Genomic DNA, 17,417 nt, shown 5'->3' on the forward strand with positions numbered 1-17,417 from the left:
TATAAATCTGGGCCTAAGTGTTTTCACAAAGAATTCCTGTCCAATATATGTGAATCCTTAGCAGGTCACTACTGGATCAATGGTTTTGGTTCTTGGTCACTGGTATTTTGAGAAAGATAAAGACAGAAGCTATTTTGACCTACTTGCGATTCACTGGCTTACTTCAAATGCAATAGGAACCAAGTTCGGACCTAATTCTACAAAATGTTATCCTTTTTTTTTCAAGAATAACAGCACTAATATCGTAGTGTGCTACTTCTGTTTTCAATGTAAACATAGCCATTGCTAGACACAAGACATTTAAAGGAGAAAAAGTTCTGAAATTCACTTGATGCCACAAAAATGACAACTGCTCTAATGATTAAATTGATAATTTATTGAGTTTCTATATAATGTCTATTTTGTATTATAAGCCTGTGTAACGATATGTATACTATATAAATATAATATTATGTGACATAATATATATATATAATATTATATATTATAAAAATCTATATATAATATATATATATAATATATATATATATTATATATATCTTATATATATATATTGTTATGTTCTGTAATATGGACAAATGTTCCTTTCTGTAACTTGTTCAGTTTCTGTTTCTGGTCTCTATCCTAAGTGTTTGATTTTATTATGTTAATATACAGTGCAGAGATTTTCTTCCAGTCTAAAAGGGCTTTTATTGCTGGTGGCACCCATCTCCTCTAAAGCAAGATCTATGACATTGAGTTGCTTACGCTGATCCCCATGACAGAATTTAGTAGCCAAGAAGGACATACCAACCCTCTGAACATATGTTCTACTGCCTAAGGATACTCACTTCAGACGTGCCTGAGCCAAATCCAGCTGAAAATTGAACTGTTTACATTAGTAAACCTCAGGCACCTGTGAAAACCCATCTTAATTTAGTTTGTGATGTTATGGTGGATTCATTTCATTCAATAGAGTGCTTGTGCAAAGTTGCTCTGGTCTGTATTTCTTAAAACCCCTTTGCATATGCCTGGATGAGACTTTAGCATTGCCAGAGACAACCAAAAAACTAAGCAGAGCTGCAGCTGCATTGTATGAGGGGTGGGAAAACTGTCCACAAATGTTAAGAAAATGATAATAAATTGATACCTAATTCGCAAACAGATTACAGATCAATAGGCGAACATGCATGTTGCATTTCTATAGATGCCGTTACGGAAATGAATGATGTCTGCTTTAGGCTAGGTTATTACTTTCTAGACTACATAATAGAAATGACTGATATTGCATTAACCCTATGAAATATTTAGCAAGAAATTACACACATGACAAAAAAAGGTATTCAGATCCTTAGGACAAATCCTTTCAGGCTTTCAACAGAAAGGAAGAATAATTAATTAAGGGAGAATAATTCATAGATCAAAGGCAACTCACTTTCAAGATTTAAAGCTTCATATCAATAAGTATCACAAACGATTAAATGGATCAAACCCATCAAACAGCTATGTCCTTGACAGTTCAAGCATTCAAGACAGATGACCAATATAAGTGCATTTGCATTAGTTGAGATCAAAGCAAGAGGTCCTTTGAAGTTAGTCGACTGCAAAAACACATTTCTAAGGGACGGACAGAAAGCAATCATATAAATTGTCAATATGTTGAAATTACAAATGCCTGGGTGTTATCTTTATGGACAGTCCAATTTTTAGAGGAGAATTATATTTTATTTAACTCTGCTCAAAGTTTTTCAGTAACCTCAAAGTAGTTTAGATCAAAACAAGATCTTCTGAAGCCTACCAATAAATCAATACATATGAAAGTTTGAAATCCTATCCTGGGATATAAATAATATTATTATTTTTCTATTGACAAGATAAGGAAACAGATACAGTAGATAGTAGCTTACTGGCACATTTGAAATTGGTAGAATTGAGTAAGCAAAGGAAATGTAAATGATATTAATATTGGGGAATTTTACCAAAACCAGATAACTTGAAATGTCACAGACACAAATAACATTTTTGTATTTTCATTTCTGAATGGTAAATCTGTGATGTATTATGCCATGGAAAATCTTGCACAACTGGCTGGAAGGTTAAGGTATTTTACTTGTTAACAAATAGCATTCCGCCATGAGGTCCAATACTGAATACAGTACACTGTCTGTATTTGGTAACTTTTCCTGATCTAGTTTTCTGATGAAGCAGGTCACTTTTAGACCTATCTTGCAAGATGATATCTGCATATAGCAGGGAACAAAGACGTATGGTGCACCTACAATCCAATTTCAGGGTGTCTGGAACAGTGCATGCATGGTTTATATATATTATTTCAATCAGCACTACTAATATAATCTATGTGATTTTTCCTCTTGTTTGGCTGAGGTGTGCTGTGGTGTTGCCCAGCTTTAGCTTGATTCCCAGGTGGTTGTGTTCAATGTTTCCCCATTTTAATTGTAATTGTTGTACAGATAATATTTAAATGTAGTTCTCTCTCATCCTAATACTGATTCTACTATCTCTGTGTAGCCAGAATGTATGTTTGATGTCAAGACCGAATGTCTTAAATAAAATACAGGTAAATCTGTGGTCCTGCTTATTAGTCCTTGATCACTTTGATCACTTTGATGGCAGATCTCTAGTCCCTAGTGTGACAGTATATGTTATTATATATTGTATCTTGACATTTGGCTATCATACATGATGTAATTTCAAACTTTCATTTTTTCATCTGAGAAATGTTGCAAGGATGAGGCTAATGCTGCCATGCTGCCACAAGTCGACAGAGAGACATTGATTCAATCTGTTACCTCACATGTTGATTACTGCAACTCCCTGTTTGTGTGGTTGACAGGTCAGAAGCCCTGCACTTGTAAATAGTATTTAGTTAGGTTTTGGGGTATTAAAGATGTATTATTTTGTGTTTAAGTTTGGCAGGGATGGGGTTAATTCCATCCCTGCCAAACCCATGTGTGCAGTGTGGCGAGGTATTGATTGAAAAACTGATCATCAATCGTCCCAGCCACATGGTATAAAAGGGAGCCTGATCCTCTGTATAATGGAAAGAGTTCTTGGATGACGTCCAGTGAAGGTGGTGCCCAACCTGGCCCATCAGAAGCAGTTAATTTGAATGAAAAATCATTATTTTGTTTTGTTTAACCTTTTATGTTGGCCCTTGTGTCGTTTCTTTGTTCTTCTGTTTGTGTAATTGTGAATAAACATGCACAAATAGTACTTCCCCTGCAGCTTCCTGACTGGTCTCATTAATGAGACCACAGCTGGCCTGTTAGATTCCTCATTAAATAGACTGTAGTACACTGCAGCTAGAATACTGATACACTTAAAAATGTAACTGAAATGGCTATACATTCTATAAATCATACAGATAATTCCTACAATGCAAAGCCAATGACACCATTATTTCCTCTAATTGACCCACATGGATCAAGTCTGGTGTATATTAAGAAATGCTAAGGATCAGTACAGTAGTAAAAAATCAAATTCAATTGGGTGTTAAGTTGATCCTTAATGATACATTCCAAATAGAAACATTGCTCATAATGTTTTTTTTTTTTTTCTGTTCTGTGTACAATGCGAGAGGTATCAACAGCATATGATGACAGACTGCCAGACACTGTCTAGGCTCCAACTTAGTAGTAAATCTGACAGAACTATATTTTCTTCTGTGTTGTGATTTTTTCCTTCTTGCTAATACTTCTATACAGTAAATGTAAGAACCGATTTAGGCCAGTGAGGGATATACATGCTTAATAGTTTGCCCTAGGTTTATCCTCAATGGGTCTAAAATGTGCACCACTCAATAAATCATTTGTTAATGTTTATATATATATATATATATATATATATATATATATATATATATATATATATATATATATATATATATATATATAAACATGATTATGCCATTTCTGTTAATTCTTTGAATGTATTTGAATGTTACATATACTGTGGTGAGCAAGTCTTGATCCTGTAGTCTTTTTTTAAATCAAGTAGGTACTATTTTCAAGTTACACTTGGATTCCTAAAATTAAATGCATTGACTGCATTGATTCAGCATGCCTCTGTCAGAGGAACACACGTTTCAGACAGACTTCATTAAAACCTTTTTGTTCCTTAGCCACTCCAGTGTAGCGTTGGCTGTGTGCTTTGGGTCATTGTCACGCTGAAAGGTGAACTTCTGTCCCAGTTTCAGCTTTCTTGCAGAGGGCAAGAGGTTTTCCTCAATGATTTCTCTGTACTTTGCTCCATTCATTTCCAATATTGTTGTCACATGCACACTTTGACTAGTCTTGGCCATAAAAGCCTGTAGCTCTTGCAAAGTTGCCATTGGCCTCTTGGTAGCCTCTCTGATCAATCTGTTTGCTCAGTCATCCAGTTTGGAGGGACGGCCTGATCTAGGCAGGGTCTTGGTGGTAAAATACACCTTCCACTTCTTAATAATTGTCTTGACCGTGCTCCAAGGGATATTCAAGGCCTCTGATATTTTTTTATACCCATCCCGATATTCGCCTTTCAATAACTTTGTCCTGGAGTTATTTTGAAAGGGCCTTGGTGCTCATGGTTGAGAATTTGCTTTGAAATGCACTACCCAGCAGAGAAAACCTACAGGAACTGCTTAATTTATCCTGAAACCATGTGAATCACTACAATTTAACACACTCCACAGGTGGAGGCCACTTAACTTGATGTGTGATTTTGAAGGCGACTGGTTACACCTGAGCTAATTTAGGATTGCTTTACAAGGGGGGTGGACACTTATTCAACCAAGCTATTTCAGTTTTTATTTTTAATAAATTTTCTACAAAGATCTAATATTTTAATGCATTTTAATTCCAGGCTGTAAGGCAACAAAAGGTGAAAATGTTGAAAGAGGTGTAGACTTTCTATAGGCACTTTATATGTATAAACAGATTTTGTGCATTTCATACCCAGTGCTGTCTATGTCTGTCTTCTTCCGGGTGTGTGACGTCACCACACTCGCCAGCCTGCCACACCATGAAAAATTACTGTTCAAAGCTGAACCATCCAGAAACCAAAAAGTCATACAACCACAATATGTCAGTCATCATACGAAAGGTAAAAGTGAGGTAGTGACAAATAGTTTATGGGATACAATATTAGCTGTTAAAGTATGACACAGTTACAAATAAATAAGCTTCCCTTATTGAATTAAAAATAAACTGAACATGGCTGTGAAAAAAAAGTATTCATCTGTTTAAACTACCATACTGTAAGCCCTTTCTGAAAATATACACCTGCAAACACACACACACACACACACACACACACACACACACACACATATATATATATATTTGACACATATATATAACATTTGAAGAGCCACTGCATTTTTTTTTTTTTTTGCTAAAAAAAATATATATATATATATATATATATATATATATATATATATATATATATATATATATATATATATATATATATATATATATATTATATATTTTTTAGCAAAAAAAAAAAAAAATGCAGTGGCTCTTCAAATGTTTCATTGGTTGGCATGAGGGGTTTTGGCCTGGAAATCCACCAGCCACAACAGTCTAAAAAGACCATTTTGATTCTGCAAATCTCAGGTATGTAAATCTCTTCCTGGACAGAACAAACTGTTCATGGGGAAACCTGCCTTAGCTCTAGCTGCTAAAGAGATAGCCAGTAGCCTGCATTGTAAGCCCAAAGAAGCTTAACATGAAATCATAAACTGTTCCGAGACAACAGTCCTGAAAGAGAACAGCTTTTAATCTTTTGAAACCAGAAACCAGCTTTTTAGTTTTTTTGTAGGGTTAAACTGTATGTGTGCATATCTTATCTGTTACAGTACTGAGTGTGTGCACATATTGTTCTTGTCTCATGCCTTCTCGCTGTTTAAATACACATTTATAGTAGGCCAAAGTGATGTGGCCAGTGCCACCTACAGCATTCCAGATATTCAGTCTGTTACTAAGTTGCTAGGCACTCAAGTTTGTTCCCTAGACCATATTTTTCAGCCCAGTATTTGACTGAACTGATGAAAATAAAACATAAATTTGAAATTTTGTATCACATATTTAAAGCTTGTAAAAGGGGTGAGATGTATGATACATTACATTGTTTTAAACAAACAGGTTTTTTCAAATAATAATGATTCATTTAATTAGAACATAACACATGATACTATAATAAATAAATAAAAAATTTAAAAAAAGCTTTTTTTTTTTTATATTGCATGGGTCTTACTCAGGGATATTTGCCTAAAATAAATGGACATTTTCAACAAAACTTAATAAGGGAAAAGGGAAAATCTTGGCCAAAATAGCAAGTTATTACAGTATATGCAAAGACTTTAAGCATCTCTTTTCAAATTGTTTCTTATATGCATATGTTTGTTTGTAGACTGTGCAGTAGTATATGTCTATATGACTGTAAAATAATATTGTAACAAAAGGTTACCTGGTCTGAGACTGAATCAGACAGAAACAAACAGGGATTCATTTAAATCTGACTGAACTGAATAATAAAGTGAGATTTCAATGGAAATTAACAGGTGCCTGCATTTTTCACAGTTCTTGTAAAATTACATCAAACCTAGAAAGAGGCTGACTCACAGCTCTGCAATGGATAATCAAGGATAAATGAGATTCATACCTGGAAGATCTTTTTAAAACATGTAACTGCTCATTTCTAACCATTAACATATAGGTTCTTAAACCACCAATTTTACCATATCTTAATATTTATTATTACAGTAGTCTTTGGCTAAGAGAACACCCCTCAGGAAGCAAGCCAAGTGTTCTTACAGCCAAAGTGTTCTCTAAGACAGAGTCAGCCACCAGATACAATATGAATGAATGAATCAATAAATAAATACATACGTAATCACATTAACAAAACTGTACAGCTCTGCTGTGTGCCTGCTTGTAATATTCACCATGCACACAGTGCTGTGCAGTGATTGTCATGTGACTAGATGCAATCTAGGTGGGAAATTAAAATACTACACACTCTAAACAAGCAAATGGACGTCTCTAAAATGGCTAAAAATGTGTCTGCAACAGATCATGTAAAGCAGTATCCAGCAGGAGTTTACACAGCGATGGAGGTAAGCTCTTCTGTACGTCCTGCAATGTTACTGTAGATCACTACCGAGAATCCTCTGTTGACAGGCGTTAAGATTCAAGAATTCACTGAAAGAGAAAGGCGGAAATCCAGAGCAGTACCGTGACCGCTTTACTTGCAAAGAAACAAAAAAACGTGACTTCCATGTTCCAAAAGTCAACTGAAAACTGTGAAGCACGAAACACGTTCATTACATGTTGACCTGACAGAGGCACAAACATCCCTCTTGAAAAATTGGACAATCAAAAGTTAAGTAAATTCTTCAGACTAAGTCTAGCAAATGATGGAGTGATTCCTTCATCAGCCCAGCTAAGACACGAATACTTACCTAAAGTTGCTGAGTATCACAAGCAGGAGATTATGGAACTGGTCTTGTTGCTTATCAGTGGTCACACTGACAAGTCTACTGATGCACAAGATCAGTATGGGTTACACATTGTATTTGTTTTGCAAAACCTAACTGGTGAACATGCATCTGACGTACTAGAACTGAAAGCTGTGCTTGCAGATACACTTTACCTACGGGCTGTTATCTACAACACCGTTTCACAAACTAATATAGAATGCTATAATAACTGTGACGTTGATTTTGATGATGTCAGTGCATTTATCTCTATATTTGATGTTAAAAAAATAATAGTCTGTACACATAATTTATAATATAGTTCTGTACACATTCCGCGAAATAAGATACTTTACCTGTGACACTGCCATGAATTTTAAAGAAAATTTCTGCGATTTTCACATTTTCTTAACTATGAAATTAGCTGGTGGATGTTTCTTTGGTGCCATTAGCATAGGCAAAAATAATGGACGTTGCTTAGGGTTATCTTAACATTAATAAACAAACTGTCAATCTAAATTAACACACGTAACAAAATGTACAAGACATGCACATTATTTAACAGAATGGTGAAGCAACTCAGCAGAACGGTAAACACCAAATTGCTTGTGTCTGATTTAGGTTTTTTTTTTTCAAGAGCTCAAACAATTTCCAGCTTTGTGTAGCAAAAGTAACATTTTGCCGTTTGCTTACATGCCATTTTGTAGTGAGGCAGTGCACTCGTGGAAATCCCAATACATAATAATTCAATGATATGATGGCGGCTCTGGAAAGATTTAACAAACCAATCAGTGTCCCTCAAGACACTCTCGCGATGACAAGTCACTTTTTTACAAAGCAGTACTGTATCCATTGAATGAATCGCTATTGGCGCCAATAAGGTGTTCTTTTAAGCGAAGTTCCTTTTTTCTTTAGCCAGAACATTTACAATGAGAAACATCTGTTACACCACAAGGGTGTTGCCTTAGGTGAAGTGTTCTCTTAGCAGGTGTCTTATACTACTGTATTAAAAATATGTTTTTAAAAGCATGAAGGCTGATGTCATCACACGGCCATGTGAGCCTAAGGGGTTGAACCTTAGATACAGGCTGCTGCCTTTGAAGTTGTTGTAATTTTGACAGTTTACAATTGATAACACTTATCGTGCCATTTGTACGTTTTGGACTTACTAGTGGAATTATGGAAAATCTTGATTAATTGCAGATTGCATACAGATGTGAATATGACTCAGTAACAAAACCAGTCAAACATGTATTATAAATCATTATTTTGTTTGGGAAACCATTGTTCCATATTTACTATAATTATTTCATCAAAAGAATGCCCAAAGTATGTATATCCGAGTACCAGTAACGTTCACTAAAAGGGGTTTACATGTTTTCTGCATTCTATAATACATGGTATCTGAATTGCATTGCATTTTACTAATATTTATTGGTTGATTCTACTGTAGTATCTTCACCAACATGTATACCGATAACATTGTATTTTATTAGCTTCACTCTCTGCATTCACTTGTCATAGCCTACTGTATATGCTTACTAAAACAGATCAATTTTTCAGCTCTAACTTTAAAAACCATGCAACTCTCACTTGTCAAAGGATGTCCTCCAATGGCTGTAATATATATTTCAAGGTTAAGTTCAGGGATAATCCCAAAATCTGAAATAAAAAATGTCCCTGCTAAAATAAAATATGTCATTTCACATGAATAAGAAACTCCCGCCAGACATGCTGGGGGAAAGAATCTCAAGTTTCTCTCTGTCATGTGGTATAACCTTATTGAAACTGTTACTGGACTCCATAGCTCATATCTGAGACAATATAAAACCATAGAAACATAGCATGTAATTCTCCAGGGTCCCTGTACCCGCAAGCTACGAGAGAGAGAGAGAGAGAGAGAGAGAGAGAGAGAGAGAGAGAGAGAGAGAGAGAATAGACAGAGAGAGAGAGAGAACAAATGCTTATTTCCTCTTAATTAACCTACCAGCCAAGATAATCCCAGAGTGAGCACATCACTAAAAAAAGAAAGGTGAAGGAAAGATGAAACCACCAACTGAGATACACATTAACAAAAATATTGTAACAAACTGAAATAGAGCGTAGTGGTTAAATTTAAGTAAAATATACTGTTCTGAGATGGTACACCTCAAGAATAGCTTTCCTTATCCTTTAATTTTCTTTATGACCCACAAGACAACATCTATAGCATTCAATAAAAATAAACTTGATTAATATTTCATACTTTTAAATCCTGGAATACTGATAAGAAGCAATAATCTGCATTGTATTTAAAAGTACAGTATATCATATAGATATATTATAAACAGAAAACCTAGCCCCCAAAACACTTTTTCTCCCCAATAATTTTGATTTTGTTTACACAAAAATAGAGCAAACATTTACAAAAGAAAAAAAAAATGTTTGATTAACATATTTACATGAACCGTGGCATATATTTCAGTGCCACTGGTAAAATACAAAAATCTCTGATGAAGAAAAACATACATTTAAAAAAAAAAAAAGAAAAGTTAATTCCATGGCCTGGTAGAACAATGGCTTAATTACAACCCTTTGATTTTATAGTAGAAACTACCACACACACATTGAACATTTAGTTAATCCAGACTGGAATTTGAGCTGCCAGATAGAATTATGGTCATGTGCAATTTACAGTCATATTTAAAAGCCATTCTTAATCAAGTGTCACAACACAATGACAATGAAATTATAACGAGATTTATGTTGCAATGCTCTGTGGCTTAATTTAATGCCATCCACATTTTCCATGAAATAGCATATTGATACAGTATGACAGTGGTTTTAGTAGAGCAGCCTATTTCTATTCTATTTGGATGAGGAAGCCCTTGTTCTTCCACCAAGTTTACCATCAGTGTATACAGCTGTTAACTTAGACATGCAGCACTTATTGATACTTTTGTAAAAAGCTGGTAAAACATTTTCTGCAAAAGTGGTTAACAAAAAAAAAAAAAGTATGCTTGTGCTTGTTATGTGTTAATGGACGATTTTAAGCACCAGATACACTATGGGGGTAAACTTGATCAAACAACGTGGAAACAGTCAGACACCACTTAGCACCTCGTCGCAGTTATTGTAGTTACATTTTCACAACACGGTTCCGGTTGTAAAGCTGTTGGTATCAATGGTATCCTACACGGTTACAGACGAAGGGGTTTACAGAGCCACAATTTGAAACCCACTTACTATATTGTAATATTATAATAAATTGTCAGTTTTTTTTTTTCTTTCTTCACACCTAGCTATGCAATGTAAAACAAGTTATACCCTTAAAAATTGTTTTTCAAAATGAACGTGTAGGTTATTTGGAGTAGGACTAAATCTAAACTGTCTGGAAAGCTACTTAATCTTATCTTGCAGCCTCTACCATATAATTAAAAAAAAAAAAAAAAAACATCTTGTTATTATGGTTGTATTGCCTGCAATTCATTATATGAACTATGCGGTAGCATTAAACTCAGATTAACGTTACATACTACTTGTATACTGTTGAATTTGTATACTGTTGGGAGTTTTAGAGCAAAATATGTAAACCATTACCTACCTGTTCTCCAGCCTCGGATGACTTTATCAAGTGTTTCTCTTTGTAAAGGGACCACAGGCCAATATTTGGCAAGAAAATCAAAGCAACCATGAACACAAAAGTCATCTGCAGAACACGTTTCTGTATCCTCTTCATTGTGAAAACACGGCGATGTAACAAAATCACTGCCTTCGGTCTGACTTGAGTAAAACCAGTTTTTTATTTATTTATTTATTTTATTTTTTTTTTTTTTTTTCAGGTGAATGTTCCGGCGAAGTCTCTCCGTCTGATAAGTCACCTCCCACAAGTTCTAATGTGGAACTTTTACCTGCCCATACATGGAGGATATTGTACTTGTTAAACCCCTAAGGATTCGTATGGTTGTCAATACTTTAACTGTGTTTTAGATCCGAGGTAAATGGTGTCGATTTAATTTACCATGACAATGAAGAAGAAAAATATACATATGCCACAACGTATTTCTTTAAATCCCGCAGTGAAAATAAAGATACATTTTGTTTAGTTAGGACTCACAAAGAACGTGCTTACAGTATATTCTTAAGGGCATACAGTATTTAACAATTTGACAATTGCTACAGATTAAACCTTTTGCATTATTCAGTCTGTTACTCTATCTATGCACGGATGGGTTTATACACAGAACGAACAACGAGATCATATAAAGCAAAACCTCTCGACTTACTATCAAACCTGATTTGCATGCTGTATCATCAGTGCTGGTATTTTAGATCATGCTACATATTGTTTCCCATCTCAGTCCTTTTTGCAAAGAGATGTTTCTCGTTTTCAACAAGGCAACCAAACGCAGCGCAGAATCTTTTTATTCTCCAACAATGCACACATCAGGGAAATAGAGTTCGACTTGAGCGCTTTATAAACGACACAGGCGAAGCCACGAAGAACTGCAATTCCTGCACAAAAGATAACATGTTCTTCTCTCCCCTCGCTTTTCCTCATCTGACACCTCGCAGTTCAGTTCAGATCTTGAGGTTGTAAACCACGTGTATCAGACATTAGCATGAAAACATTCCGAAAGCTCAGTGATCCCATACAGATAATGGTTTGATGTGGGGCATTGTGTTAGCAACCACACAGCATTGATTATTAGTATATCCAGCAGCTAAATATCCCCTCATCCAGTGACATCTGGAACTGAGGAACGAAATGAATGAAATAATGGATCTTGGCAGGGTGATACCTTATGACTTCTTGCGCAGATGATTTATTTATTTATTTATTTGCATTTATAATATACTATATTCAATAAATTCTTCCAATGCTTTATGGTAATGTTTTAGTCGTTTAACTGTGCTGTTGATACAGTACTGTACTTGTGTGTTTTTATAGCCGGGTAGTATTTTGTTTATTTTTTTTTTTTTTTAAACACAATAGGGTGTAATCTTGGTTTTTACATACTCTGTGGGAATCGCTATACAAAATACAAACAACAATTGTCATTCAATTGTCATTTGTCACACACTACCCCATGCAGTATTTGTTTTATAATCTCTGGTGAGCAATTTTTCTGTGTTGCTTGTTGTAAGAAGACTGCAACTTGAGGTACGGTCGTGTTGGATTTCATTCATTTGACAGATGGCGCTGGGGCTCGTTCTCTGTTACTGACCGCGTGTTTTAATAACTGTCCGGTTATTACTGGAAATATCAACTGAATGAGTCCATTGAAAAAAAAAAGTTAATTACTTATTATCATTTTAATAATAACCCGTCATTGTGTGCTCTAAAAAAAAAAAACTAATGTACGTTGTGTGCCGCTGAGGGGTAGCTTGGGTTTGCCACACTATAAAAAGAAAGGAGTCATCTATCTATGCAAATAGTAGTACATACTGGTAACACTAATTAAACAGATGCAAATTTTGGACTAAGGACGCTTACACACATTTTAAAATGCAAATGCATTATGCATAAGTTGGTAGCTGTTCTGTCTGTCATTTTTAATCACTTAAGAAAACAAATCAATATTAAGATCCCATATCATTTAGCAAAACCGAATTCATTAAAGTCGAGTTGCTGCTTTGAATTGACTTGTTGCAAACATTAGCAAATTACAAGTTCTATTACTTTAATTGTTTTCCACTGTTGTGTTTTAAAATGGATTGTAAACGTTGTATTCAGGACACATTAGATATTCTGCCTATAGGGAGTAAAAAAGTATTGATGTTGTGTACACACACGCACACACACACACACAAACACACGCACACACATGTCAGATTAACTCTTCAAATGCTGGATGTTTTTGGCAAGTGTTGTCACAAGCTTTCTCAGCAGAGAAAACAGTTACTCATCATAGTCACCTTACATCATGTCTTTTTCAATAGAGGTGCACTGACCTTTCGGTTCTCGGGTTGTTATATTGAACAGTTATTTGTCATGTTATGTTACTCAAAGTAAAAAAAAAAAAAAAAAAAAAAAAAACTTTTTGCGAGCTGCAAAAGAACAATCTGTGAACCGTCAAAAAAGCAAAAGTGTTAACTACGTGTTGCCTCTTAACCTCTAACATACAGTAATACCTTGTTTCTCTTAGGTTGGGCATTTTCATCTTATATCACTAATCATTCGTTAAAGATGGTATTGATATCAGCTTTATTAAAAGTTCTTGACTTTGATTGAGTGTCCACTGCGTACACACACTCATTAAAAAAGGTATAATGAGGTCTACTATGTTTGTGATAGATCGATCGGTAATGTTTTACTGTCAGTTTGGGTGATTTCCCACAACATACTGGTTTATGGGCTTTATTTTTATTGTTTGCTTTCTTTTTCTGGATTCAAGTAAGTTGTTGATGTACAACTTTGGTTTGTTGAACATATAACTTTTTTTTTCATACGTTTCAACATATGTATGCAGGATAAAAAAAGGGTAAATAATCAATTGCATTTTTTTTTAGGTTTTAAAGGTTTAGAGTTTCTGTACACTTGGAGCGGAATAACAGTGATTTGGTTTCAATCATAACTTTTGTTGTTCTATACACAGTAGCATTAATTGACTAGCAACAGTTTAAATTATCCAGCGGGTTAACAGCCCACTGCTTCTGTAGTCTATTATTGCCATGTAATGATTCATATATGCTGTTAAGCTCTTGAGGTATACTAGAAATAAGATGCAGTTGTGGTGGACTGTCTTGGAAGTTCATTTCTGAAGTATTACATATCAGCAGCTTTCAAGTCAATAACGTATGTTTAAAAGTGTGAAGGATATTTAAATTAAACATTACAGAAATATCAGTGCAAGACAAACACATCAATGAACTCATTCATATTGTGTACTACTAGTGAATCCTTGTCTGGCGCTCAGAGTGGGGAGGAATCTTGTCCCTACTACAACTACAGTATAACTGCATCTGGGATGAACCAGACCTCGCTGTGAATAAGGTGGACTTCTGACAATGCTGAGGACATATATAGCTAACCTATTAAAGAATGCACTAAAAAGACAACCAGGAAATACTCCACTTTTTTTGTTGTAGGTGTGCTATGTCAGGAAAATAAGAACTGTGTCTCACAGACTAGTTCTTGGATGTGTTACTACATTTGTTAATTTGTATTTCAACATTATGTTTTATTACCGCAGCATATCAAAGGGCTAATATTTTCAAATACATAAATAGAAATAATTGTTAGGGAAAATATGTAGTGTAACACTATGTAGCTCAAATGTAAATGATTTACAAACACTGCAAAAACCCAAAAAGCATATATCCCAAATGTTTTTGGCAACACATTTGTTTTGTATACCCAGACATGTATCTACCGGTATTCTGAAGATTACATATAGCAGTGTCACTGCTAGCCACTATGGGGGAGGCAATGGACAATTTTAGGTAAAGACAAGAATAGTTCTGCCATTATCGTGCTTGAACAGTATACAGCCCACAAGTTATGCTTGTCCTAATGTACTACTGTATTTGTTTAGCAAGGATTTGTTTTGATTTACATACACATGCCAAGGATTTCCTAAAACCTCCTGTACCTGTTGTGTCTAAAGATGGGCTCTTTTTTACATGTTATCTCATTACATGGATGAAAACACTAATTTGAATTTTTGCTTCTTGACTTTTATTAAACCAAAATACTGCGTTAATGGGCAAAGGATCTTTGTGTTCTGTAACTTTTATATTATAACAATATATTATTAAGTGCTGCCCAAAGGAATAAATAAACCAGGACATTATATTTTGATAGAAAAACCCACAGACATATTTGGCATTGTGTTTTATTTGTTTTGCTGTTTTAGTTGTCACTCACAATTACAGTTGATTTGTGTTACAGATATTTGCATTGACTGTTTTTTTTTAAATTGTTCTGTTAAAATACCAAAGAGCTTCATTATGTTATGTATTAAATTGATGGTGTACGTATAGAAGTAATAACGTAAGTATCACACAAAGAGAGCTGACCAAATGCAATATTAACGTTCAATGAAAAGCAATGTATGGTAAAATCTGAAAACATGTACAGTATGAATCATATGTGAACCATTTGTTACACAATTCCTCAATGGTACTGTCATGTAGCTTGATTTTCTCTGAAAGCATTAGCTAATGCAAAGTGTTGTATGGGTCATGCCAGAGATGGTTTGTCTAGAAATTTTATTCTTTGTATGCCATTGATATTTAATTATGGGAGTCATGTGTGTATTCAGAAACATGTTATTTAGGATGATTTTTGTTACATACTGCACCACTGAAAAATCGGAATATCACAAAAACATTGGTAAAAACCTGAAATATTTTACATTTCTTAATATATTAGCAAAATCTACCAACAGATGGTGCTCTAAATCTTAGGCAATCTTTAGCAAAGTATATTATTTTACCAAATGTTATTTTTGTGCTTCACAAAAATGTACATGTATAATGTTGTTTCAGGATGCGCCTCATTTATGTGTCTTCACATTTTGGAACATTTTTCTATTAGTATTATTCCGTATGTGTACTTATCCAAACATAGCACATGTTCATTGTAGTTCCACATAGTGACATGGGTTTCTTCTACCACAGGTATTGTAAATAAACCTCATTCAGGTATTCTTTTAACCGATTCCCACATGCTACATATGTACATGCTTTAAATGAACATAAGACCTTGGCTAAATAAAATGTAGAATTCATATTTTTCATTGTTTTTTGTTTTGAACTATCTCTTCATAAAAAAGCAAGGATACACCATTGTTAAAACTCTTTTTTGCTGTAGATGCCCATAACAGTAATGTTGCCTTTGTAGGACAAATGTAAGGTTTGCGGAAAGCCAAAGTTCAAAAAAGAAAAAAAAAATGAAACAATAGCTTTAAACAAGATGTCCCCTCCTTGATACATATTGATCTGCAATTGAAAAGTGTCTTTATTCCATACACAATTCAAACGAGAACTAAAAGAAAATACTTTAGTTTAGAATACTGTAGGTGTCTTTTGTGTACAAGGTTGACTGTGTTAGTTATATTTGCACTGTATGGCCAAAAGGAAAAGCAGATAAAAAAATTTAGAAAACAATTGCATTTTTTAAAAAAGTGTCAAATATCACAAATGACTTAAATTAAAGTGGAAGCCAATGTTTAACTATATACTTATTATGACTAGCAAAATCCAAATATAATTCCAATCCCTCTATGCAATAAGACTTAAAACAGCAGCAATACAGAATATACTGTACAATGACAAGTGAATCAATGGAAAGAACAGCTGATGAGTAAGCACCTCATCTACCTACACTGTACGTCTGACCCGGTCATTTCCATTAATGAGTTTTGCTGTCAAACACTAGAAGAAGAAAGTAATATGCTGGACTAGATTGCTTTAGGCTTCTTAAAATGTAAGTTTATTTTTAAAACAGGTTTCAAGATTCTAAATTATAGAGCACCTATTGCCATGGGATGATGACCGCTCAACATCATTTTTAATCCATAGAATCTCAAGTAGCAATTTACTGTGCCTTTGTCAATGACGTCCAGTATAGTGCCGGTTCATAGATCACCGATAGTTAATAAATCATAGACATACTAGATCCGTAGACTGAACACTGATAAATTAATTATTATAATTTTGCATAAACTTGTAATTGTAGTGAATTATTGTTTGCGGTCATATTTAGTTGTGTTCAGTGTGCAGATCTAATGTATGTCTAACATTTTTAGTCCACTCATAACTACAAAAACACCCAGTCATAGATTATAAGGTAAAATGTATATATAACTAGTCAATTAGACAGTAATCTTGGCTTCTGCCTTCAACATCTGTAATATGGCACTTATATTTAGGCAATATATAGTTAATGTTAAAAATACCGGGTGGTTTTTTGAGAAGGATAAAGAATGTATCATACACCATCTTTTCTTGTGCCATCCTAAAACCATGACTG

General features: G+C 34.4%; 1 protein-coding gene across 1 annotated transcript in view; it reads right to left on the bottom strand.

Moving 5' to 3' along the window:
* LOC121322461 (polypeptide N-acetylgalactosaminyltransferase-like 6) overlaps positions 1-11,916 on the bottom strand; it is a 159,749-nt gene extending 147,833 nt beyond the window's left edge. The window contains exon 1 of the mRNA XM_041262537.1: positions 11,043-11,916. Within this exon, the coding sequence (XP_041118471.1) occupies positions 11,043-11,177 (135 nt within the window). The 5' untranslated portion in view covers positions 11,178-11,916. The remainder of the gene's footprint in view (positions 1-11,042) is intronic.
* Between the last annotated feature and the right edge of the window lie 5,501 nt (positions 11,917-17,417).

Source organism: Polyodon spathula, chromosome 1 (assembly GCF_017654505.1).
Source record: "Polyodon spathula isolate WHYD16114869_AA chromosome 1, ASM1765450v1, whole genome shotgun sequence".
NCBI lineage: Eukaryota > Metazoa > Chordata > Actinopteri > Acipenseriformes > Polyodontidae > Polyodon > Polyodon spathula.